This window comes from Clarias gariepinus, chromosome 11 (assembly GCF_024256425.1).
Source record: "Clarias gariepinus isolate MV-2021 ecotype Netherlands chromosome 11, CGAR_prim_01v2, whole genome shotgun sequence".
Classification (NCBI taxonomy): Eukaryota; Metazoa; Chordata; class Actinopteri; order Siluriformes; family Clariidae; genus Clarias; species Clarias gariepinus.
Window position 1 is genome coordinate 31,442,501 of NC_071110.1, and position 24,062 is coordinate 31,466,562.

The 24,062-nt window shown below is 37.1% G+C and overlaps 2 protein-coding genes and 3 non-coding genes across 7 annotated transcripts in view; 2 read left to right on the forward strand and 3 right to left on the reverse strand.

Annotated features, from left to right (window-relative positions):
* Nucleotides 1-54: 54 nt before the first annotated feature.
* trnag-ucc (transfer RNA glycine (anticodon UCC)) lies at nt 55-126 on the reverse strand. The gene has a single exon. It is a non-coding gene; the product is annotated as a tRNA-Gly (tRNA).
* Nucleotides 127-2,821: 2,695 nt separating this feature from the next.
* On the forward strand, nt 2,822-2,893 carry trnap-agg (transfer RNA proline (anticodon AGG)). The gene has a single exon. It is a non-coding gene; the product is annotated as a tRNA-Pro (tRNA).
* A 248-nt stretch (nt 2,894-3,141) lies between these two features.
* On the forward strand, nt 3,142-3,213 carry trnaw-cca (transfer RNA tryptophan (anticodon CCA)). Its single transcript has one exon. It is a non-coding gene; the product is annotated as a tRNA-Trp (tRNA).
* Nucleotides 3,214-3,978: 765 nt separating this feature from the next.
* zmp:0000000529 (WD repeat-containing protein 20) lies at nt 3,979-15,789 on the reverse strand. Of its 2 annotated transcripts, none has more exons than XM_053507422.1 (4): nt 15,389-15,789; nt 9,452-9,634; nt 7,871-9,229; nt 3,979-7,711 (listed from the first exon to the last, which is right to left on the reverse strand). In XM_053507422.1, exons 1-4 carry the CDS (start codon nt 15,737-15,739, stop codon nt 7,652-7,654), a joined length of 1,953 nt encoding a protein of 650 aa, XP_053363397.1. In that variant the 5' UTR covers nt 15,740-15,789; the 3' UTR covers nt 3,979-7,651. The 2 variants fall into 2 exon arrangements, with proteins under 2 accessions (XP_053363397.1, XP_053363396.1); XM_053507421.1 differs by having other exon boundaries at nt 7,856-9,229.
* A 2,527-nt stretch (nt 15,790-18,316) lies between these two features.
* LOC128532903 (mitogen-activated protein kinase kinase kinase kinase 5-like) overlaps nt 18,317-24,062 on the reverse strand; it is a 39,497-nt gene continuing 33,751 nt past the window's right edge. For both annotated transcript variants that reach the window (XM_053507031.1, XM_053507030.1), the window contains exons 28-32: nt 23,516-23,693; nt 22,770-22,838; nt 22,153-22,245; nt 21,568-21,694; nt 18,317-18,664 (exon numbers count right to left, since the gene is read on the reverse strand). In XM_053507031.1, the coding sequence (XP_053363006.1) occupies nt 18,568-18,664; nt 21,568-21,694; nt 22,153-22,245; nt 22,770-22,838; nt 23,516-23,693 (564 nt within the window). In that variant the 3' untranslated portion in view covers nt 18,317-18,567. The remainder of the gene's footprint in view (nt 18,665-21,567; nt 21,695-22,152; nt 22,246-22,769; nt 22,839-23,515; nt 23,694-24,062) is intronic.

The window sequence follows — 24,062 nt, forward strand, 5'->3', positions numbered from 1 at the left end:
ATTTAATAATAGTATAAATTATAGTGATATGCAACTTACGAAAACAAAACGAGTTGCGTTGGCCGGGAATCGAACCCGGGTCAACTGCTTGGAAGGCAGCTATGCTAACCACTATACCACCAACGCTTGGATAACGGTCCTTATATCGATATCCCTTATAAATTACATTTTCGCGCTATTCTACCTGTTTACCACAGCTAATTAATTATAATTATCATAAAGATGTCTAAACGTTTATAAAAAAAATTTTATCATTTTACACAGCAAGTACCTATGCAGCAGGGTACTGTAAGGCCAAACGTTTTCATACAGTAATTAACGGTAAAGTTACTCGATATAATGCTGGAATTTAGTGTCGTTTCCTTCTAACGTTACCTCAAACAATATTTTAATTATTTAACAAAATAAAATCTAGTTTAAAAATTTGTCTGCTTAATAAATAAATCATGACTCCTTCAGGATATATTCTGAGAGAAGCTACAGAATTAGCTATAATGATGTTACATAGCTAAGTAACTACAGCAAGTTATAGAGTTAGCCAGCTAACCCCTTTAAACAGTAATCACATTATTAGACCAAAATTTTATTCACAAATTAAAACAGCAGCAATACATCATAACGTAACGTAACTTGTATTAACTTAATATCAGCAACAAGCATCAAGCTTAAACATTTTAAATCACTCACTATATGATTTGCTTCAATAGCTGGAAAGATTATGATGTCATACATTATATAATGTCATAAAGTGTACATGATGCCATGTAATCCAACTAGTAAATGAAAGGCAAGAAAATTATTGCATAGGGCAAGTATAGCGTAAATTGCTTGTTTTTAAGTTTAAATTTACTCATTCTCTGGTGTATAATCATGTAAGAACTATTTAATTCGTCATATTTGTCAGCAAGGGCAACCACTAAAGTGTAATATTAGATTCAGATATATAACAATTATAAATTAGGAATAAGTTACGTCATGTGCAAAATGTTAAACCCGTAATCTAAACCGTCTGAAGCTGGCTTCAGTTCAGACATTAATCAGTAGCACTCTTATCTCGTATCCATTTCCCTATCAGACTGTTCAGGTCATTGGAGAAATACAGAGTCTAAAGTTATTCTCACATAATGACAATTCCACATCTTATAGTACAGTATTTGAAGTTTCCCTGCAGTGTTACTGTGATACTGAAGATTTTTTTATAATGTAAAATAAACATCTTATCAGAAGAAAATGTCAATATCTCAGGAGCTAAAAACAGCATATATTATTACTATAGATTCACTGACAGCCTTGAGTCACCCCAATTATTGTATTCGTTTATTAAATTACTAATTAGCTCACAATGAAGCATAGAATAACTTTACAATAGAGGTAACTCACTGTAATGTACAAGTATTTTGCAATAGTCTTGATGCCTATTTCTTCATATTAAATTAAATTCAATTAGTAGATTAAATTTAAGAAATTATCATCTGTCATCATCTGCACCTGTTTCTCACTGATGCCTTAAGTTAGATGCATTTTTTTTATGCTTAAATGATTTATAGGTCACTGTGTGGCTTAACACACACACACACACACAAACAAATTCCTCTAAAACTGCTCAGGTACAGGGAGTGAACTGAAAATAAGAGCCAAGAAAAGAGCCTGGAGAGCTATTCATCAGGACAACATAAAAAAAATACAAGAAAGTCTGACTCCTTGGAAACCGTGGCAACACTTATGTCAATGTGGCTCTTGCAAAGGCATGCATATGCTTTTTATACATCTAGACAAAATGGAGAAATGTAAATCGGTCATTCTTGATGCATTGCGAACAGCATATGCTTTTTTATACAGATTGTATAAAAAAGCATAAGCTGTTCGTAATCCATCAAGAACTACCGAATTACATTTCTCTATTTTGTCTTGATGTATGTGTGAGGAGATTTCTGTGTATTCTGGTTATGCCTTAAAGTGCTATAGTCCAACAGACCCAGGAATCCTTTTGAATTGAGAGTGCCTTGTACACTTGTGTGTGTGGTGATATCTCAATGGTACATGTTCTACGGGTAGACCTGGGTCATTAAAACATATTTGATATAGGAATCTGTTAAATATCAGAAAGTAATATAAAATATGCAATGATGATAGGGCCCAAGCACCTGAACTATCGCCATCCAGGCGCACCAGAAAGAAAGAGGGAAAGAGTGGACAAATGCATTTAAAGGGGAAATACCAATACTATCATGATATAATATAACTGTATAATTATATATAACTAACAGCTGAACGCAATGGATAAACAGTTTGAGATATCAAAAATCTCTTCAAAACCTTCTATCCATTCGGATCCCTTTGCATCCTCAATGTCTTAAAATCATATTGGCCCAGTTTGGTGCTGATCATAAAAATCCCCTAGGAGTATTATATCAAATTCCATTTGGTGCATTTTGCAAACACCACAAAATACTGATTTCTTTTTGGATTGGGCCATAATAAATAGATTCTATGGATATTGTAGAATTCTGTCAGCATGTAAACAGCACTGTAAAAGAGGTGTGTTGGTATTGTTATACTGTTATTTCTCTGTTTGCATCAAAAAATATTATCAGCCTGCCTCTGGTGAGAAAATGGACATGGTAGTAAGACGCCATCTAGTGTTCACAATGAAGATACAAAACGTGAACATGTTTGATACAAGTTCTAGCATAAGATTTTACAAATATAAATCACAACCTTGCAATAGTATAACAAACAAAACAAAAGTGTAACATTTTATTCAAAAATAAATCACATCTTGCATTGCTCTTTAATGTAAAATCCTGAGCAGTTTGCATGCGGCTCGTTGGTCTAGGGGTATGATTCTCGCTTAGGGTGCGAGAGGTCCCGGGTTCAAATCCCGGACGAGCCCAACTTTTTCCTTAAGAATGTTTTACGGATTTTACCCTTAAGAGCTTTATAATAAGTCATTGTCATATTACGCCAGAACATACCACGTGATTCAGTGACTTATAACGAATTAAATTTGCTGACCGTACCTTACTATTCTGGAATCAGACGCGATACCAATGCGCCGTCTTGACCTCATTGATTTAATTGGCAGTTTGTTTAACACAGCACTGAGTTATATAACTGCCGCAATCAGCTGATCCACCATGAGACCTCGTGGCGCAACGGTAGCGCGTCTGACTCCAGATCAGAAGGTTGCGTGTTCAAATCACGTCGGGGTCAAAAGCAACTGTTTTCGTATTTGAGTCGTTTGCGACTTTCGGAGTTGCATGATTTTGGTTTATTTAACAATCCTTTCATAAAAAGGAAAAAAAAACAAGTCATTAATCAGTGTGTTTATTTGAACAATAAGCAATAAGTCTAATCAACAAAACCCCCTAAAAGTTGTACAGTGACCATGAAACATAATTCAGCTAATCAAGTGAACTCTTACTCTTGGGTTGTGTTGATGGTGGCATGGTTTGTTCAATATGGTCTGTTTAATATGGTCTTAGATCACTAACTCACTCACCCATTGTTCTTCTGTATACCAGGGCGCATGGGTCCGGAGCCCTCATACAAAATCCTAAGTGCTTAAATTTATTGAACATATTATACATTTATTAGGACATCTTGAATTTACCAACCAGTTTAGTCCCAGTTAAATCTAAGTCAGCAAACAAATAAAATTTTAAATAAAAATATTCCAAGAATACCTAATATCACGGCCAGCAGATAAGGCTAACTTCACAAACGAATGCAGATTTGCATCTTTTAAAAATATATACATTATAGTTTGGATTCATGTAATTTAATTGACAGTTTTAAATTTACAGTGTAAATTAACTGACTATAAATACATTCCAAATATAGTTCTAGCATACTTCTAGCTAAATGCTTAAATTTTTAGCTAGTTAAAAACCACCCCACATGTTTTCTGTTTAGAAAGATTCCAGAACTCTATGTCCCTCACTCAGAAGTACAACAAAAAGATTAAGACAGGAGACACAGGATTTAAGAGTTTTAATAACAGATCTCCATATACAAACTTGATATTGTGATGCCACTTCGTTGGTCTCAGGCATTACTGTGTAACCGTGTTAAATGCACACATACCCGGAAATCAATTCACATGCTTATGGAAGTCGCGTTTGAAAGATAAGCGACTTTAAAGAATAAGCCATCTCCTGCAAGAGAGTATTTCAGTGTACAGATTTATGCATTGTAGAAATAGTGGTATATATGTTCTTACCTGCGACTGTTAGGACACACACACACAAACAATAGACCAACGATAGACCTTTTCATTTCTCATTTTTTATCTAGCATACTCAAGTAATAAAATGTTTTTTGCTCAGGCAATAGCATTTTTGTCTTGTGCTAAAACACTCAACAAGGCTACGACATATACTAAATGATTTGGTCCTCTGCCTTTTCCCTGTCAGCAAATCAGGATGTACATTTTACTTTCTTTAAACTTCATGGTAACTTTACTGACTGCTTAACATAAGATACTGGTTTACAGTATACAAAACAACAGCTATTCCACTGACCAGAAGCTAGCTTAGAAATATGACCACCAGAGATGGAGAGGAGGAAAAAATAGATTTTATGTATAAATATGTCGACGACTACATAGTTTAATTACAAAATGAAGTAGCTGTCCTGGGCTGGCTAGCTGCATTCAAGCACTACCATTTTTAGACTATTGCTAGTTAAGCTAATCAGTGTAATTAAACCATTATATTGAGTAAGTTAAACCAGAATTTATGCCAAGCAGTAAGTCGAACAGAAGCAATCCAGGAGAAATAGTAGTGTTGATGTTACATGACAAACTTTGCAACTAGATGAGGAAATTATACTTCAAACAAAACGCAATATCATAACATATGTAACAGATCATTAATAAGAAAGACACTTATTATTTAGTGTGGCAGCCATATTTAAATTTTAAATATAAGTCTGCAAAGTATAAAAAAAAAAAAGGATTACATAACGTAAGGATTAAAACACTGGTCACATTGAAAAATCTTCTAATTTATCTTTTAAGCAGGTTGGAATGATGACAATTTAAAGAAACAGCACATTATTCGTTTCAGTAGCTTAATGTAGCTTGGGCAACATAAAAAAGGATTCACAGTTAATCTATTCCTGCATTCAGATACTACTTTTAAACACAGCTGTCCTCATCCCTCTTTACATTTCCCTATTTACTGTTAGCCTGAGCGAAGTTTTTTTTTTTTTTTAGATAAGAGATTGAGTCCATGTGATACCATTTTTAGCTAGGATAGTTTTTGATGCAGACCAGACAACCCTAAAATGAAGAAATGCATAATCTGAGGAATGTGTGGATGAAGTGAAAGTGGCATAAATTGTTGTTACATGAGTAAAAAAAAAGTAATTTTTAAGACTTTGCGTTCACCAATCACTTCCAATCTACCTAGGAAATGAGCAAGGGTGCCATTTCTTTTAAACAGGAAATTTGAACAAATAAGAAACTGCCTGGACAGGGGGTAAGGGGTGGGGCTTCCAGGTGGTTTAGTTGAAACGGAAATGCTCAAGACACCCATGCAACTCCATAAGTTTATTGTGGATAATTATCTTGTGTTTATTTCTTGAAAGGTAAAATATGACTTGATATATTTTTGAGTTATAACTCATAACAGCATAACCTAGTGCTAACATGCTGAGCTGCAACGCTAAACTATGGAATTGTAAATCGCAGATTGTCAATTTGATTAGATTCAGATTTTTTGATTTACTTTAATTCAACAGCAAAATTTGTTAGATTGGTCTCAAGCACCTAAATTTCAGGTTTTGAAGTATTAAAAGCTGTATAACTTGTGTTAATTGATTGGTTGTGAAGTGATCATGATGTGTTCTTTCTCCACTGAACCTTTGTTAAATGCTCCAGTCCAGTAGGTGGTGGTATTGCACAGACCGCTCTTAAATTTAAAAGAAGAAAAAATGAAACTCACAGAAGTCATGATATTTGTGGAACTTGGAAGCATATTTGCAAAAGTTGTGGTATAGTTTCAAGGAATGTCAGTTTAGTCGATTTTTATTACATTTACCTAAATATCTGCAAAAGTATGGATTAATCAGGAGCTGAAAATCGAGGCAATCAATATACAAAGGATTGATTACACTGCAAAACTGACTGAATCCAACACCTCCAGTGTAAAGAATAAGTTGTTAAAGGAGCATTAGGTGACGAGATGTAAAGGGAAAGTTGAAGAAGGTTTGTTAATCAACTTTCGAATGCAGGGAAACCTGCTGGACAAGCTAATTGTTTATTGTTCCTAGATTCTTATATAATCACAGGACCTAGATCAACAGCCGTTTTGGTGACTGAGGTGGTCCTCCGTGCTAAGCAACAGTACTGAATGTTGATGAGCTAAAATCAAAATGCTGGCTATCTTGTCTCTGCCATGCTTTAAAATAAATGCACCCTATTTGCTACCTTAAACATAATACCTAAACCTTACCACTATAGAAGCAAGACAGCTAGTTTTCGACACTTGAGCTTGAAGGAACTGATGAAGAAGTCATTTAATTAGAATAAGAACAGGGAAACCACCAAAGTCAGAGCTTTGCTTATCCAAAATCAGCTAGACAGTAACTATCTAGTGTCAAACTTCACATTTGTCAAATAAATTAATGTGTGAATGTCTTACGCTTTTCCAGCTCACTAGAGCAAAAATTCAACCTTCTGGAAAAACATGTTTCACGCATCTTGTTAAATTGTGCAAAATCTTGCAAGAGTCATAGCAGGTAAAAAAAAAAAAAAAATGCTGCCTAATAAATGCTACAATAGTTAAACGTGTCACCGAACTACAGTGACAAGGGTCTTTCTTAGGTTAGCTAGCTTAATTAACTAGCGAATTCCCTTGTGTTTAACAAGGTAAGGGTTTGCAAAGCCTAGTTTAACTTAAGCCAGTAGCATTTTAGCTTGGTACGTTGACCATGCTGAACATGAAACTCTTTAGGAACGTGTTTGTTAGGAGTCAGGAACCTCTCACTGTCTCAGAAAAAAGGCGAAATCTCAGTTCAGGCTGAAGGGAATGCAGCTACGTGATCAAATCATAACAGCATTGGGAGCACTAGCATACAGAAACACTAAATCTTTAAATCCCCTACGTATCACAAACATAACATTCGAACGCAACTATGTACAATATAGGATTTTCATATATTAATTATTCGAGTTTGTTAATTCAGTACATTTAGTCCTCTGCTTTTATAGAGTATTCTGAATATATACAATATAAATTACTACAGTTTCAATGATAAAATAAATAAATAAGATACAATGGCCGTGGCATCTGCAGTGTTTTCCCCCCCGCCCTTCTTGACAAGGGGGTGGGTGATGGCGGGGTGTGATGGAAGGAAATGTCTTAGACTCCTTTCCACCAAAGGAAAAAAGTGAACAGAACATAGTGGGAAGTCGATATGGAAGATACGGAACTACGTTAGTGTGGGTCGTGCCACTGTCTATGTACATTTGTCCTCGGGGAAGCTGCATGTGTGTGTTTGGTGTTTGTGCGGTTATGAAGGTGAGAAAGGGTAACAAATGTGGTAACACTGAGCCAGACCAACTCCAGGCCTCAAGAACAGGAAGTGGAGCTTCTGAAAACAGGAAGCGTCAGTGCGGTTGACTGTGAAAAAGCTTTGCTGCTGGCTATACGACCGTTCCACTTGGCGAGTTTCCATTTTGCGTTGATAATGGCTGAGTAGAATGCTGCAACAAGAAAAGGATAAGAAAAATTTAAGGCGTGGAAAAAAAAATCGAAATCGAAAAGAGTAAATAGCAATTCAATTAAATGAATACATTCATCAACTTTAATTAAAAGAGAAAAAAAAAAATTTGCCTTACAGCCATTACCATTGTTTGTCTCACCATTTTTCCCGGGCGTGCCCAGGTGCAGATGAGTCCCTCTTGGCATGCAGTGATAATGCAATCGTCCATGAAGACAAGAACTGTCAGTCTTTCATGGGCGATCTTCTTACAAACTAAAGGTTCTAGCAATGGGACTTCATTCATTCTTGGACACAACGTCGTTCCCAGGACCTTCGAGGCATCCAATCGGTTGCTACGTGGCGCTACATTGATCTTGTCATTGCTTTTGCTGATGTTCCCAAGACTGTGGTAGCGCTTGTGCTCCTTTTCCCCTCCTGAAGTGGACTTGTCTGATTTGCGCTCTTGGAGCGACAGTGTTGCAAAACGTCCAATGCTAAATGGAGCAGTGCTTCCTCCTCCACTTCCTCCTGTCCCACCACCTTCTGTCCCTGCTTGGCTTTTTGAAGCATTTGCAACAGCAGGATGTGGAAGGGAATTGGACCTCGAGAGTGAGCGAGGTAGAGGAAGGGGTAATGATGCAGTCTGGTGGGCATTGGAAGGGTGATGGTGACCTTCAACTCCTCCACTTCCACTTGTGCTGTTCAACCCAGCACTAATAGAAGGTGGCGCGTTTGAGCCAAATGTGTTGGTGAGGGCTCGTGAAAGGGGAAGTCTAGGATATAGGACATCATCTGTGAGATCCCAGAGGCAAAACTGAGTATCTTGTCCCACCGATCCAAAGCGGTATGAGACAGCTGGCCCGCCACCTTTAGAGCTATGTCGAGAGAGACGGGACAAAGTGCTGCTTGTTCGGACACGACCAAAATTTAGTGGCCCCTGGCCCTGGTTTAGGTCTTCCTCACTACCGCTAAGCTCCATCGGTTCTTCTTCTTCTAAGCTAGTGGTGAAGGGGTCAAAAGCCACCACGTTGACCCAAGACTTGTGGCCATGACCTCGCGCCACTACTCGACTCTCTGCAAATGACCATACAGTGACCAAGTCGTCTTCTCCACCAGTAGCCAAATATTTCCCATCAGGACTCCAAGAAACGCAGAGCAAGCCACCAAAGTAGCTCTTCATGACACCGTGCAGCTCCATCGAATCAAAATGAAAGACACGCAAGCAGCCATCTTGACCGACGCAAGCTATGTGCACACCGTCAGGTGAGAATGCAAACTCGTTTAGCCCACCTTCCCCCACCGCCCATCTCAGAAGTGGATTACGAGGAGTTTTGGTTTTGCAAGCATAAACAGCAAATCCCTCACCCTGCCGAAGCAGGGAATACTGCGGCGCTGTTGTGCCACATGGGTGCTCCACATTATAGAGGTAGAGATGACCGCTAGCATGAGATGCCAGGAATAAGTTATCGGATTTTGGGAGCCATTTCAGACAGGTGACTTTTGTTTTGTCTATAAGTCTCTGGAAAACGATAAAGAGATGAAGAGGTAAATGATGAATGTTAGTTATATGTATATACATATATATGTATACATGTATAAATTAATGTTTTTAACTTTCTGCCACTTCTGGGTAATGTGTTTAATTTTTTTACATATTTTAATAATTAAGTAATTTTATAATTTACACATTACAAATTATACAGGAACTTAAGACCTCTAGTAAATAACCTCACCCACACACCTCTTCATTGAAGAGCTTGCTGGTCTCTTTTTTGATGGGGTCCAGGTACTGCACCTGGCCTGCCGAGAAGCCGACGATGAGAGCCACGCTGTCCGCAGTCGCTGAGTACTGATTAAAGTCATGACACGTGGGCTGCGTCCCTTTATATATGCGCTTATCTATAGGCTTACTAAGATCCACTGCCTATGAAATGGGAAAGACAAGGAAATAAACACTACTAGTGGACTGTAGGACATTGCGTGTAAACATCATTTGGGATAAGAAAAATTCACAACAGAACCATGACTAAATGTGAATTTCTTGTTTCAGCATTATTTTTATGAAAAATTATAAACAGCCACACTAGGTTTTTCACTTATCACAGGTACATATCTGACAAGATACATCTGAGATACTTTAACATGACTTGCAGAAATAGTTTGGCAAAGAAATGAAAAACACATTCTTAACCCAAGCCAAATGTAAGCTACACTATATTACCAAAAGTATTCGCTCTGGTGTGGGGTTGTTTTTCAGGAGTTGTGTTCAGTCCCTTACTTCGAGTGAAAGGAACCCTTAATGCTTACCCTTAAAGGCCTTCCGAGAAGAGTTGAAGCTGTTATAACTGCAAATATGGGCCAACATCATATTAAACCCTATGGATTAGGAAATGATTGTTACTTAATTTTATACGCATGAGAAGGCAGGCCAGCAAATGCTATCGTGTATAGTAATATAATGTATATAGTGTATATACGGTTCTTCCTCAAACTGCTGCTACAAGGTCCGTAGCACACAAGTACCTAGAACATGGTGTGTTAAGGTTGGACTGAAAGAACTCCGGAGCGGTGAACTCAACCACTAAACACCTTTGGGATAAACTGGAACCATTTAAAATTAAAACGCTGGCCAATTTTAGTGTTGAAGGTTTCATGGCTAAATTTGACCAGCATGGTGGCCAATCTTTATTGATTGCACATTCCACCAGTAAGAGCAGAGTGTCAAGGTTTACTTAGCGGAATAATAGCACAGTTTTAATTACAATACTGCAATGCACACAACATTATCACATATCACAGCGCAAAAGAGGACAAATTGTTGGTGCGCAACCAAGACAGCAAGTTTTTGTGATGCATCAAGAGCCACGGTTTCCGGGGTAATGTCAGCATACCACCAAGAAGGACGAACCACATCCAACAGGAGTAACTGTGGACACAAGAGGAAGCTGTCTGAAAGGGATGCCCGGGTGATAACCCGGATTGTATCTAAAAAACATGAGACCACAGTTGTCCAACTCACTGTAGAATTAAATGTATACCTCAACTTCCTTGTTCTCACCAAAACTGTTTGTCAGGAGCTCCACAAGGTCGATGTACATGGCCGGACTGCTATACCTAAACCTTTGATCACTCGCACTGGAATTCCCTAGGCCAAATACTTGTGCTAGATAAGCGCGTCACTGCCAAGGACTACCGAAACATTCTGGAGGACCATGTGCACTCAATAGTTTAAACATTGTATCCTAAAGGCGGTGCGGTATATTAGGATGATAATGCATCAATACCCACAGCAAGACTGGTGACAGATTGGTTTGATGAACATAAAAGTGAAGTTGAACATCTCCCATGGCACAGTCACCAGATCTAAATATTATTAAGACATGTTGAGGTGTTTTGAAGGAGCGAGTCAGGAAACCTTTTCCTCCACCAGCGTCACTTAGTGACCTGGCCACTATTCTGCAAGAAAAATGGCTCAAAATTTCTTTTGGCCACTGTGCAGGACTTGTATCAGTCATTCCCAAGACAAGCTGATGCTGTATTGGCCGCAAACAAAGCCCTACACCATACTAATGAATTATTGTGGTCTAAAACCAGGTGTTTTAGTTTCAATGTCTAACCCCTGTAGCTACACCCCAACTTCTAGTGGAAAGCTTGCGAAGGGCAGACCAACAGTCAATTGTCCACATATTTTTGGCCATATAATTTGTAAAATCTGTATCTGTTCTAGCAGCCTAAAAGATTAATATCACGGACTCAGATGGAACAAAACGCTCAGAAATACTCTGGTGTCTTTGACTTGGTAGAGAAGCTCACAGAGGTAAGCCTTAATTGTTAGAAAAACCATCTACCTCTTAAAACCTTCACAAAAGGTGGTCACTCTAGAACCTTCTCAAAGGGTGACCCGTTCCTGCTTATTCTGTCCAGGACCAACTCCAAATTATGATCTCATATTAGATCCATAGCTTCCTTTAAATGGGATTTTCTGGCACACACCACTAGAACAGCCATAATATCATCACTGCTTTGTCATCTGTCTCCCTTATAACCTACTCAAATTGCATTTAAAATTTCAATGTTACGGTTAGAGAAGCTTTGGGCCAGATACAACGGCTTTAAAGAACCTTTCTCTTTTTAGGAGATATGCTTTAAAGTATTCATGCATTAATTAAGTTTCCTAAAAATGCATCAAGTCTCTGATAATTAAGTAGATGCAGCTGATTACGATGAGATTTTTTTTCACTCTTTTAGGCTTACACCTTCTCTTATTAGAAGTAAGAAGAAAAGAGCTTCACCTTTAAAATTTTGATGAATGCGTTTATGACTGAGGCCTTTAGATGCACCAAATTGCCAAAAAAAAGCTATTTTATATATTAAATATTTTAAAAAATTAATGTTATGTTAAATATGTTTTTAAGTATGAGGGGTGTCCAAGTAAACCGGGATTAGTGATGAAATTTCTGGTGACTTCAAGCGCAACACGATGATCAGACTCTTACTTGCATTTAAACATTTGAACGTTGTAAATGTTTTTAAAAAGATGTACGATCCTGAACGAAGTGGATCGGAGCACACTGCAGTCGGTTCTGTGAACATTCAGCGAGAAGAACGCCAGACCTTTAAACACTGATCGATAACTTGTCACCAACAATCCCATCCATCTGTGGAAATTGTACACACAATCATTCTCCAACACCACTTGCACATTACAAGAACTCTGCTGGGAGTTATTGCCACATTCCTCGTCCTGACCTTAATCCAAGCCATTTCCACATGTTTGTCATTAGAGAAGTTAGGCCGATGCTTTAAACATAAAGGAGGTTACCCAATCATGGCTCTTGCGTAATTTCTACCTTGATGGTGTCCAAACACTAGTGAAATACTGGGATTAGTGTAGCAGGGGATTAAATAGAGAAATTTAATCGAGTTTTAACTCATATCTGTGTTCTTGACTTCTGCACAATTAAAGTCCTGCTAAGACTTGAACATCCCTTGTATAAATAACATTCTGGTAATCTGACTGTTATTTATACCAGACTATGGTCATGAACCTTCATCTACAGTAACTGGGGGAAGGGAACGTCTCATCCTTAATGCGTCTATGGGAAGTCGTGTCAAAAGGCACTAGACTTAAGTGTAGATACGTGGTTATGAATAAAATATGAAGTCCATCAGTAATTCAGACCACAGCAAATAAATGTTCATGTTGTGGAGAAAAAAAAATTACCATCACAGCACCTGTCTGTTCATTTGTGCTTTATCAGGGGACTATATTACTATTATTACTGTTATTAACTAACAGTCTTTGGATAATAAATGAATTTTCTAATGACATGAGCAGAAGTTTAATATCAGGTTTGATTAAAATGATCACGTTCATTTTTTTAGACAAATTTCCTTAGTATAAGATTACAACTAACCAAATTTAAGATTAAGCTCAATTCTAAACAAATTCTAATTTATTAAGCACAGATTTCTTGTCCTTTTGATAGATAATTTTGCTAATTTTAAGCATTTAAACTAGCCCAAAACAACAGATCAAAGTCAAAATTGCCTGGAAATGTGCTTATTAATCTTATAATTTGTTGTTTTATTGTTAAATAGGGAATTGACTAGAATCAAGATGTTTTCACTCACTTTTTGCAGTGTATTAGATCATTTAGCTTCTGTAGGTAGCATAGCCTGCTGTTTCTGCAGCTAAACACTGTTTAGCACTACAGCCAGAGTCAGGTTTTTTTTACAGAGTAGTGCTAAGAAATGTTAACACATCTGATCCTAAACACTCAATTATTAAATATCAAGAATTAGAGTTAAGCTTGAAGTTTAATTTTACTCAGAGTTGGAAATTACATCATTGCGGTTAATGAACGTAAAAGTAAAAAAAATTGATGCATCAAAGCAACACTGCAAAAAATCTTGCAGCATCTTAGCAAGTGAAATATTCTTGAAGTTCTAGAAGAAATTAGCTTAACTTTATATGGTTTGTTGTAATCTGTTTTTTAGAACTCTAAATTAACTAAAGTGAACAAATTTCCAAAAGAAATAATAAAATAAAATAACTCAACCAAGAGATAAAAGTTTTATTTCAAAATCATTTTATGAACAACAGACAGTTTAAAGGGATGGGTCATTCCTTTGGGTAGCAATTCATGTATTCAAAATTTATTTTTAACAGTTAACTTTTAATTTAGATGTTTACACTTAATGTGTTGCCATTCCTCTGTAATCCTGCAGGTGATGCACTCTGAACTATTCACACATTGTGAGACAGCAACAGCATCCAGAACTGTAACAAAATCTAAAACAATATTTGAGCTAAAACTAATATAATCAAAATATTTGAAATAAAAAAGCAATACAAATCGAATCGGATCGTGATAATATTGTATCGTCTGGTCCATGGCGATTCCAGTCCCTACTGACTACTCACAGAGAATAAGCAAAGGGTTAAAGAATCAACAGGAAACTAGCTTGAATTTTTTTTTTTTTTTTTTGGACATCCTGTCTAACTAAAGTTTATAAAAAGGCTTGTTTAGACAAGTTTTACACGACAGAGTTTTCCTGAGGAAATAGAACTGCCACATTTTTTTTAAAACATTAACCTTAATATAATATAATAATAATAATGTATTGTCATATTACATACACCCACACATTATTTCTGCACAGGATAAAATAAATGAAAAAAATGGGGGTAAATTTATACATGTTTGAGAAATATTCTATTTTGTGCATAAATATAAATATATACACATACACACTATTTTTATATAAAGATATTTAAGAATTCCTAACCATTATTGTGGTAGGTAATTTTAAAAATAATTCTTCTAAAGTTTTGTAAACTACCCAGTTTCCATTTCTTTAGTGAGAAACTTATTAAAGACTAACATAATGCAAAATTTTAGAATCTTTAATTGTTATTTTGATGATGGAACTAATAATTCTAATAAATATATATATTTGGGGGAAATTTTTAACGACAATCTGTTAACTCGCAAAAATTTATAGTTAAAAACTAACCAGTTTCTATTTCTTAGTTAAGAATTACATAACTAATTAATTATTAAGAATTGGTAATATTTTAAAAAGTATGTATAATGCAAAAACTTCAAGCATATATAAATCTGTCTATTCTTTTTTTGTTGTTGTTAAATTAGTTTAGAATTTTATTTCAAGATGGATCTTGATAGATCATCTCTGGAATATCGTAGAGGATTTTTTGTCATGAGTCGTATAAAATGTTATGCATCGAATAGAATGAAATAAGATTTTAATGTAGAGATATTAACTAAAAAAAAGTTATTTCATTAAAATAAATTGATGATGAAAACTGAGATGTCGGTGTACACTGCAGAGGCACTGAGATATCATGACCTGGTGTGTGGAAGTGGTAATAAATTACTGCTTACAGCGAGATAACCCTGGTTTTATGTCATGAAACTGGTGATATTGTGTCTGTGTGTGTGTCTGTGTAAAATACAACTTATTATTATGATATGGAGGTGGGTGACACCTGCTCAGGTCAGATCAGACTTACCTGCACTGAGATTTCAACCTCGCAATAATAATAATAATAATATGAACATTAAAGGCTCACTAAGAGTAAACACTGCTATAAATACCGAGCGTTGGCACGAGCGCGACGGCTCTCTCAGACGTGTCCGGTGTGCGCGCGCACCTTTTTAATGTTGGTGTAAGTGTAGAAGTAGAGCTCGCGACCGACGTTGAAGCACACGCGCTCGGACTCGTCGCTCGGATCTTCCGGCTGCAGCTTCACCATGGAGACCCGCACCGGGGGCAGGAAGCCTGCCGATGCCGGAGAGGAGCCGCCGGGTCCCGGGACCACACCGCCGCCGCCCCCCGGTATCGAGGCGGCACCGGCTGCGGCACCTCCAGCACCGGGAGCGCGCGCTAAGCCGGCGCGCTGCTGCGAGTCCGAAAGCGTGAGCAGCTTGTAGAAACCCTCCCTGGTGCGGAACTGCGACTTGATCTCGTTAATATCCTTCAGAGCGCCTCCATCGCCGGCCATCTTTAGCACCAACGAGGCCGCACCGGAAGTCAAGAGCTCCTGACACGGAAGTGAAAGCGATCAAAATAAACGAATGCTTAAAAAAAAAAAAAAAAAAATCCAGTCAGTAGATTACTAATGAATTGATGTAATTTATACTATACACATCGAGATAAAAAATGAAATAAACTATAATGAAATAAATCTGTCTATTTTCTTATCTATCTATCTAGTCGTCTGTCTGTCGGTCAATCAGTTCATCCTCTCATCTATCTATCTATCCATCTATCTACTTTGCTAGCTAACTGTATGTCTTATCTACCTACAGTGGGTACGGAAAGTATTTAGACCCCCTTAAATTTTTCACCCTTTGTTATATTGCAGCCATTTGCAAAAATCATTTAAGTTCATTTTTCCCCCCTCATTAATATACACACAGCACCCCATACTGACATAAAAACAGAATGTTAGACATTTTTGCAGGTTTATTAAAAAAGAAAAACTGAAATATCACATGGCCCTAAGTATTCAGACTTTTGTTCAGTATTTAGTAGAAGCACCTTTTGATCTAATACAGTCATGAGTCTTTTTGGGAAGGATGCAGCAAGTTTTTCACACCTGGATATGGGGATCCTCTGCCATTTCTCCTTGCAGATCCTCTCCAGTTCTGTCAGGTTGGATGGTAAACTTTGGTGGACAGCCATTTTTTGGTCTCCCCAGAGATGCTCAATTGGGTTTAAGTCAGGGCTCTGGCTGGGCCATTCAAGAACAGTCACAGGGTTGGTGTTCTTCGTTATTTTAGCTGTGTGAATAGGGTTATTGTCTTGTTGGAAGGTAAACCCTCAGCCCAGTTTGAGGTCCTGAGCACTCTGGAGAAAGTTTCGTCTAAGATATCTCTGTACTTGGCCACATCAATTCAACTAGTCGTCCTGTCCTCGCAGCTAAAAAAAAAAAAAACACAGCATGATGCTGCCACCACCATGCTTCACTGTTGGGACTGTATTGGACAGGTGATGAGCAGTGCCTGGTTTTCTCCACACATACCGCTTAGAATTAAGGCTAAAAAGTTCTATCTTGGTCTCATCAGACCAGAGAATCTTATTTCTCACCACCTTGGAGTCCTTCTGGTGTTTTTTAATGTGTTCTGCAATGAGGAGAGGCTTCCCTTCGGGTCACTCTGCTATAAAGCCCCGACTGGTGGAGGGCAGTGATGGATGACCTTCTACAACTTTCTCCCATCTCCCGACTGCATCTCTGGAGCTTAGCCACAGTGATCTTTGGGTTCTTCTTTACCTCTCTTACCAAGGCTCTTCTCCCCCGATAGCTCAGTTTGGCCGGATGGCCAGCTCTAGGAACGGTTCTGGTCGTTCCAAACGGCTTTTATTTAAGGATTGTGGAGGCCATTGTGCTCTTAGGAACCTTTAGTGCAGCAGAATTTTTTTTTGTAACCTTGGCCAGATTTGTGCATTGCCACAATTCTGTCTCTGAACTCCTCAGGCAGTTCTTTACACCATAGACAGGTGTGTGGCTTTCCTAATCAAGTCCAATCAGTATAAACAAACACAGCAGGACTCAAATGAAGGTGTACTGTAGAACCATTTCAAGGATGATCAGAAGAATTGGACAGCACCTGAGTTAAATATATGAGTATCATAGCAAAGGGTCTGAATACTTAGGCCCATGTGATATATTTGCAGATTTGTTAAAAAAGAAAAAAAAAAAAAACTGAAATGTCAACAATTCTGTGTTTTTCTGTCAAAATGGGGTGCTGTGTGTACATTAATGAGGAAAAAATGATTTTAGGAAATGGCTGCAATATAACAAAAAAATTTAAGGGGGTTGAATACTTTCCGTACCCACTGTATCTGCAGTGCCGTGAAAAAGTATTTGCCCTGTTTTTTTTTTTTTTGTTTTTGTTTTTTTTGCATGTGTCACACTTAAATAATTAAGATAATTATGTCAATTTTAATATTACACAAAGATAATCCAAGTAAATACAAAATGATGGTTCCGTTTATTAAAGAAAATAAAGCTGTCCGAACCTTTCTGGCCCTATGTGAAAAAGTAATTGCCCCCCTAAACTTAATAATGGGTTGTGTGACCCAAGTGTGCTTGAGCTTGGTCAGACATTCCAAGTAGGTTTGGATAGCGTTTTTTCTTTAATAAATGAAATCATTATTTAAGAACCGCATTTTCTATTTACTCGGGTCATCTTTAGATCATATAAAAAATGTTTAATAATCTGAATCATTTAACTGTGACAAATATGCAAAGAAGGGCTGTATCCATCCATGTTGTTTGACCATCCATCTATCTTGATACTTAAAAAGAGTGGTATTTGTGTAAATGTTATATAACAGTTGTTATATTGAGGTTATATGTGAAGTATTTAATAAGGTCAAGTCCCTTGAGAAACCCTGCCTCGGCTTCCTGTCTTATGAGATTTCATAAGCACGTAGCAGACATGGCGGTTATGTTGCAGCAGCATTAGCATCAGTCCTATTCTCTGTCCCTGGTTTCAATTTATCATTTGTAGAGGAGTAAACTCGGACAGCTTAATAAACCACACAGACACACAAGAACACACTGGAAACTAAAGCTGGTGATATGTGTTTAATTAGAAGAATACTGTATAGACACACACACACACACACACTCAGACACACACACACACACACATGCATACGCACACACACAGCAGTCATAACAGGAGAGATGTGTGTTTGTGGTGAATACACAGCTTTCCACTTTTGTGTTGTCAGTGTCCATCGTTTCCGTTAATATGCAAAAGGCGGTGTTATGAAAGTGTGTGTGTGTGTGTTGCGTGGGTTGGGAAGGCAGGTGGGGTTTTATCCAATGACGACACAATTCTCAGCGATCTCCAGAGTGTAGAGGTTACAGAGTCCTGACTGCTCTTCACTTTGGCGTGTCTCCAACACGATCATCCTGTCAGAACAAAGCGACAAACATTTTTTTTACAACTACTACACAAGACCATAAAGTGACTGTGTGCAAGTATGTGTTTAGGTGAACGAGAGAGAAAGAGATTGTGTTAATACGTGCAAGTATGCTAGCAGAAAGATATACATATTAAATACTAAACTAATATGCATGTATACTATGAATATTAGCTAAAATGCTAATATATAAATATATGTAGGTAATGTGATGTATACAATAATGTTAGTACACTAGTAGTCCAGAATGCCATGTTAGCACAAGTCAGGCCATTGTTCAGGTATGCATGTACTGTATTCTAGCATTTATTTGTATGCAAGTAAGCTAGCATAGAAGTTAATGTGTGAGTAATCAAGTATATTAGAAAATATAGTTCCATTATGCAAATACGTAAGTATATTAGCATGCAACAAGGCTAATGTGCAAAGATGTTAGCTATTATATACAGTGGGGCAAACATTTATTTAATCTGGTGCAAATTTTGTAAGTTTGCCCACTTACAAAGAAAAGAAGCGTATATCATTTTTATTATCGGTTTGTTGTAAAGGATAGGGACAGATCAACCAAAAATCCAGATGAAGCAAATGATACAAAGGATATAAATTGATTTGCAATTTCAATCCCGAGACAAACATAACTTGGTGGAGAAACCCTTGTTGGCAAGGACAAAGGTAAGACATTTCTTGTAGTTGGTTACCAGATTTGCACACATCACAGGAGGGATTTTGGTCCACTCTCCCTTACAGAACTTCTCTAAACCCTTAAGGTTTCTTGCCTGTTACTTGGCAACTCAAAGTTTTAGCTCCTTCCATAAATTTCCTATAGGATTGAAGTCAGGAGACTGGCTAGGTCACACCATGACCTTAATGTGCTTCTTCTTGAGCCACTCATTTGTTGCCTTGGCGATATGTTTCGGGTTACTGTCATGCTGAAAGACCATCCACAACCCATCTTTAAGAAGTTCTCATCCAAAATGTTACAATACATGGCCTCGTCCTTTGGCCCCTCAATGCAGCAAAGTCGGCCTGTACCTTTAGCAGAGAAACAGCCCCGAAGCATGATGTTTCCACCTCAGTGCTTGACTCTTCATCTCTGTTCATTGGCAAACTTTAGACGGGCATGTATTTGTGTCTTCTTAAGGAGCAGGGCGACCTTGCAGCGCTGAACGTTTCCAATCCATGGTGCGGTGTATTGTGTTACCAGTGGTTTGTTTGGTCACTGTGGTCCTAACTGCCTTGAGATCATTCACCTACTCCTCCCATGTACTTTTAGGCTGATCCTTTACTTTTCTCATGATTATCTCTACCCCATGAGATAAATTCTTGCAATGGAGCTTCAGACCGAGGGAGCGTATCCTTCTCAACAAGCTTTTTGTGGATGGTCACGTAGCCCATTCCAGCCATGTGCAGATCTACTATCTTGTACCTGACGTTCTTTGACAGCTTTTGCCCCTGGTGATTAGGTTTAAATGGAAGATAGAGATTCTGTGGATAGATAACTTTTTTACACATAAGTTGTTGTTTGGAGCACATGCTTAATTTAATGTGGGCCACATGAGCACAGAACCAGTCTGTGTGCCCAAGTTGCGCTCATATGCAATAGATTTGCTAGTAAACATATTATTATTATTATGCCAAGGGTTAGGGTGCAAATGAGGGTAAACAGGTAAGAACGATGCTGTAACTAGGTCAAATCTGATGTAAACCCTTCTACCAGTTCAGATATAGATTTTCCAGTTTGACCGACATTGTCATTGTCATTTGCTTCTTTGTCCCCAAATTAGTGTGAAATTCATACATCTTTCATCGAGTCAAAAAGGGTACACATATTCCAAAAGCAAAGAGTGGTGAAACTTAGCATCTAAGCACAGACTAATAACAAGATTACAGGACACCCCAGGCAGCAACATAGCCATGGTATAGAAAGATTAAACAACTAACTACTAGTGAGTCTTTTTAAAAGCACACTTCGGACTTTACACCAAAGTTGCGATCAGAAAGATACTAACAGCATGCAAAAACTTGGAAAGATAAAAGCTAAGTCAATGGGTTGTACAACCGGCTCTCATGGAAAATCCCTTCAGTGTTGATATGATCTTTTTACGCTGCACAACGTCCACTCTTTTACATAGCTTAAAGCCAAATATTAAACCACAATCTTGCCCTACTTATCAGGAAACATGAGGTTTCACATACACAAAGTTCAAATTCACAGAAAAGATTAGAACAGCAAAAAAAAAAAAAAACATGTGTCATAACATGTGCCAGAATTACTGAGTGTTACACTTAATTCAGTTATATGATTGCACACAACTAAGTGTTACGGGAAATCATAATGATTGCGTAAAATGTATCTACTTTATTGATGCTCAATTTATTATATTGCATTCTCAAATAAATGGATTGAAAATCGTATTTACTTTTGTTCATCTGAAGACATTCTGCACACTATTTATGTAGGTCAGTTTTGTATAGATATGTAGAACGATTCCTCAGAATGATAAGACAGGGTTCTCACAAAAATGTATTTTATTTTTTAAGATCATTTGGATTACATATTTAAAGAGCTAATTTTTTGAACTAGTTATAGCACAAGATTGTTAAGCTACAATAGTTGAGTCAGTGAAAAGTCCTGACAAAACCAATTATCTTTTTTTATATCCTGTGGGGATTTTTTATCTGGATGGTGCTTAAAAATACAAAATATGCATGTTGTAAAACTTAAAAAGCCAAAATGCATCCTTTTGGTTACTGAAGTTACCATAAGATTAGATTCAAGTGTAGATAAGTGAAGCTTTAATAGCATTAATAATTATCGAGCATCAGTTAAAAGTTATTACAAAGATTGTAAGACAAATATGTGTGTGTCCGTGTGTGTGTGTGTGTTTATACCTGTCTGACCCAACGAGACGATATGTTTTCCTAAGTTCAGTGACCTCCTGCAGGATGTCTGAGAACACTTCGCCTCTCCTCTGCCAGCCATGTTTCCAAAGAGCCAACAACGTTTCCTCAAAATACACTACAAACATACATATTAAAAGTGTATAAAGTTTAGGGAATAAAGGAAAATATATCGCTTAATTTATTTGCAATGACGTCCTAAATCGCTCTCCGGAAATACCGATATACACTAACACTAAAAGGTTTGGTGATCCCAAACATTTAGGCGGTAGTGTAAATGTTAAGATACATAATCTATAATAACAAAAATAACATAAGAACAAAAATCCATCCATTATTAGCTGTTACTATGGTAACATATCAGAACCTCATACCACTAAGTAACTTAATTAATCAAGATGTTATAATAGATTTCTAATTGTACATTAGGTATGACAGTCACGTGATACCATGTGACACTTGTGTAAACAACAAGCTGTATGTTTTGTTGATAATTCAACCAGTGGTAAAAGTAGTAAAATAGTGTGTGTATGCAGTGTACAGTATGGCTGTACTTCCTGTGCTATAATAGCTTACCTACTGAGTCTACCTCAAAAGGGAAGTTGACTTCTGCCTGCAACTTCCTGGAGCTCTTCAGTGCTCCGTCTGTGCCCACCACATGCACTGTATCTGTGAGAATTAAGAACGGAATTAAAATGGTCACACAATTTTTAGAAACCTTCAGACATCAAGTATTAAAACAGTGTTTTAAATACAACACAAATTTACAGTATGTGTAATCTCATATACGTACTATATAATCTCCATTTCATTTAATCCAATGGGAGAGATTCCTCTAGGAAAACTACTTTTTCTACTACTACTAATAGAAATTTACCCATTTAATATAAAGTCAGTGACATTTTAACTTGTAACCCTATCTTAAACTTCAACAAATATGTTAATACAGTACTCTGGGATCAAAGAGGTTTACATATCAGTATACAGATTATATTTTCAGTGCAATATGTAAAAAGTGTGCTATACTTCATTCTATTTTTGCTTCTATTTATTGTATTTTTCTTTAAATTTTTATTTCTTGTATTTTTACTTTTCCTTGTCTCAAGTTTTTAATGTTTTTTTTGTTTTAAATTAATTAATGCAACTGTTTGACTACAATGTTTTACTGCAAACAAACAAGAAAGTTCACTTACTCTCAATCCGAACAAGGAGTGTTTCGAAGTCCAGCTGATTCACCTGAACTCTCTCTATGCTTCGGTTCTCTAACAAACACATGCACAGTGGTTATCTGGTTAACATTCAGATCAATCTCCAGTGTGTACCCAACTAAAATATGAGAGGATCATTGGATCATTTTTGCTTGACCACACTGTTCAAATATCCTGCCTGGTATGATGCCATTCCAGGCAAGAAATAATAATACATAAAAAAAAGATAAGGAACAATTTGCATAGCCGCTCACTTTTTTACAGAAAAATTGGCTAAAAAAATTGCACTTTGACAAAGGGCCATGGACGGTAGTAAATAATTTCTATTTACAAACACAGGCACTGATAAAACCGTGTGTTTCCAGCTTGAAAGTTAACTAAAACAAAGCTTTAGTATATACAGTATAGTGTATATAGTATAGACTTATCTTAGCTTTTTCAAAAAATGATATGGCACTATTAAATGAGCAAGTAGAAACATGGACAGTGAGAGAGGCTAATGAGCCTGTTATAGCTGGTATAGCGTCTGTGAGAACCGGAACTGCAGTCATCCTGAAGTTAGGACTTAGGACATGTTCATTCATAAGTAAAACACTGTAGTTGTTGGCGAATCTTTGTAGTATAGGAGAAATGAAACACTTTGGAATGTTCTGTTATTGAAAAAATTATAGTACTAATCATGTTACTAATTATGCAACTAATAACTCAGATACATTATTAGGATTGCTGACCAGAGCCTGTGCTGGTGAACCAGGACGTGTTGGAATTGAGGTTGATGGTCTCCAGTTGAACAGGCTGCATTGAGGTCGCACCCCGGCTGATCCCGATACACACGAGCGGGTACTCCTGATCAGGAGTCATAAACATCTCGAACACACGCAGAGGGGATGGCAGCGGGAAGTCAAAATCCTGCAGGGGAGAGTAATAGAAAGAAAAAAGAATAAAGAACACATGAATAAAACTTTTAATGACACAAATCACTTGTTCTAATACAAATAGACTTGCAAGGAAAATACACATAATTTAACGATACATATATGAATCAATATTGTTTAATATGTTTTTGTTTATAATTTATGGTAGGAGACTCCAGTGTCCCGCACGCATAGACTCTTTGCATGTCCACTTTGGGATAAATCCAACATTCCAAAAATATCCAAAATAAAGGACTTTTTATAGCTGTTATAATGAAGGTGATATCTAGTTTTAGGAAGATTACAAAAATATTAAATCTAACTTCAAAGAAATACAAACTATGTATTTTGTTTGTTTGTTTGT

What these genes read in the sequence shown, in the direction of transcription:
- zmp:0000000529 (XM_053507421.1), bottom strand. Translation starts at nt 15,739, where the DNA reads ATGGCCGGCGATGGAGGCGCTCTGAAGGATATTAACGAGATCAAGTCG. An exon ending in GCAAGCTCTTCAATGAAGAG is followed by an intron (nt 9,230 to 9,451) that starts GTGTGTGGGTGA and finishes ATCGTTTTCCAG; the next exon opens with AGACTTATAGACAAAACAAA. An exon ending in AAATGGTGAGACAAACAATG is followed by an intron (nt 7,712 to 7,855) that starts GTAATGGCTGTA and finishes TTCTTGTTGCAG; the next exon opens with CATTCTACTCAGCCATTATC.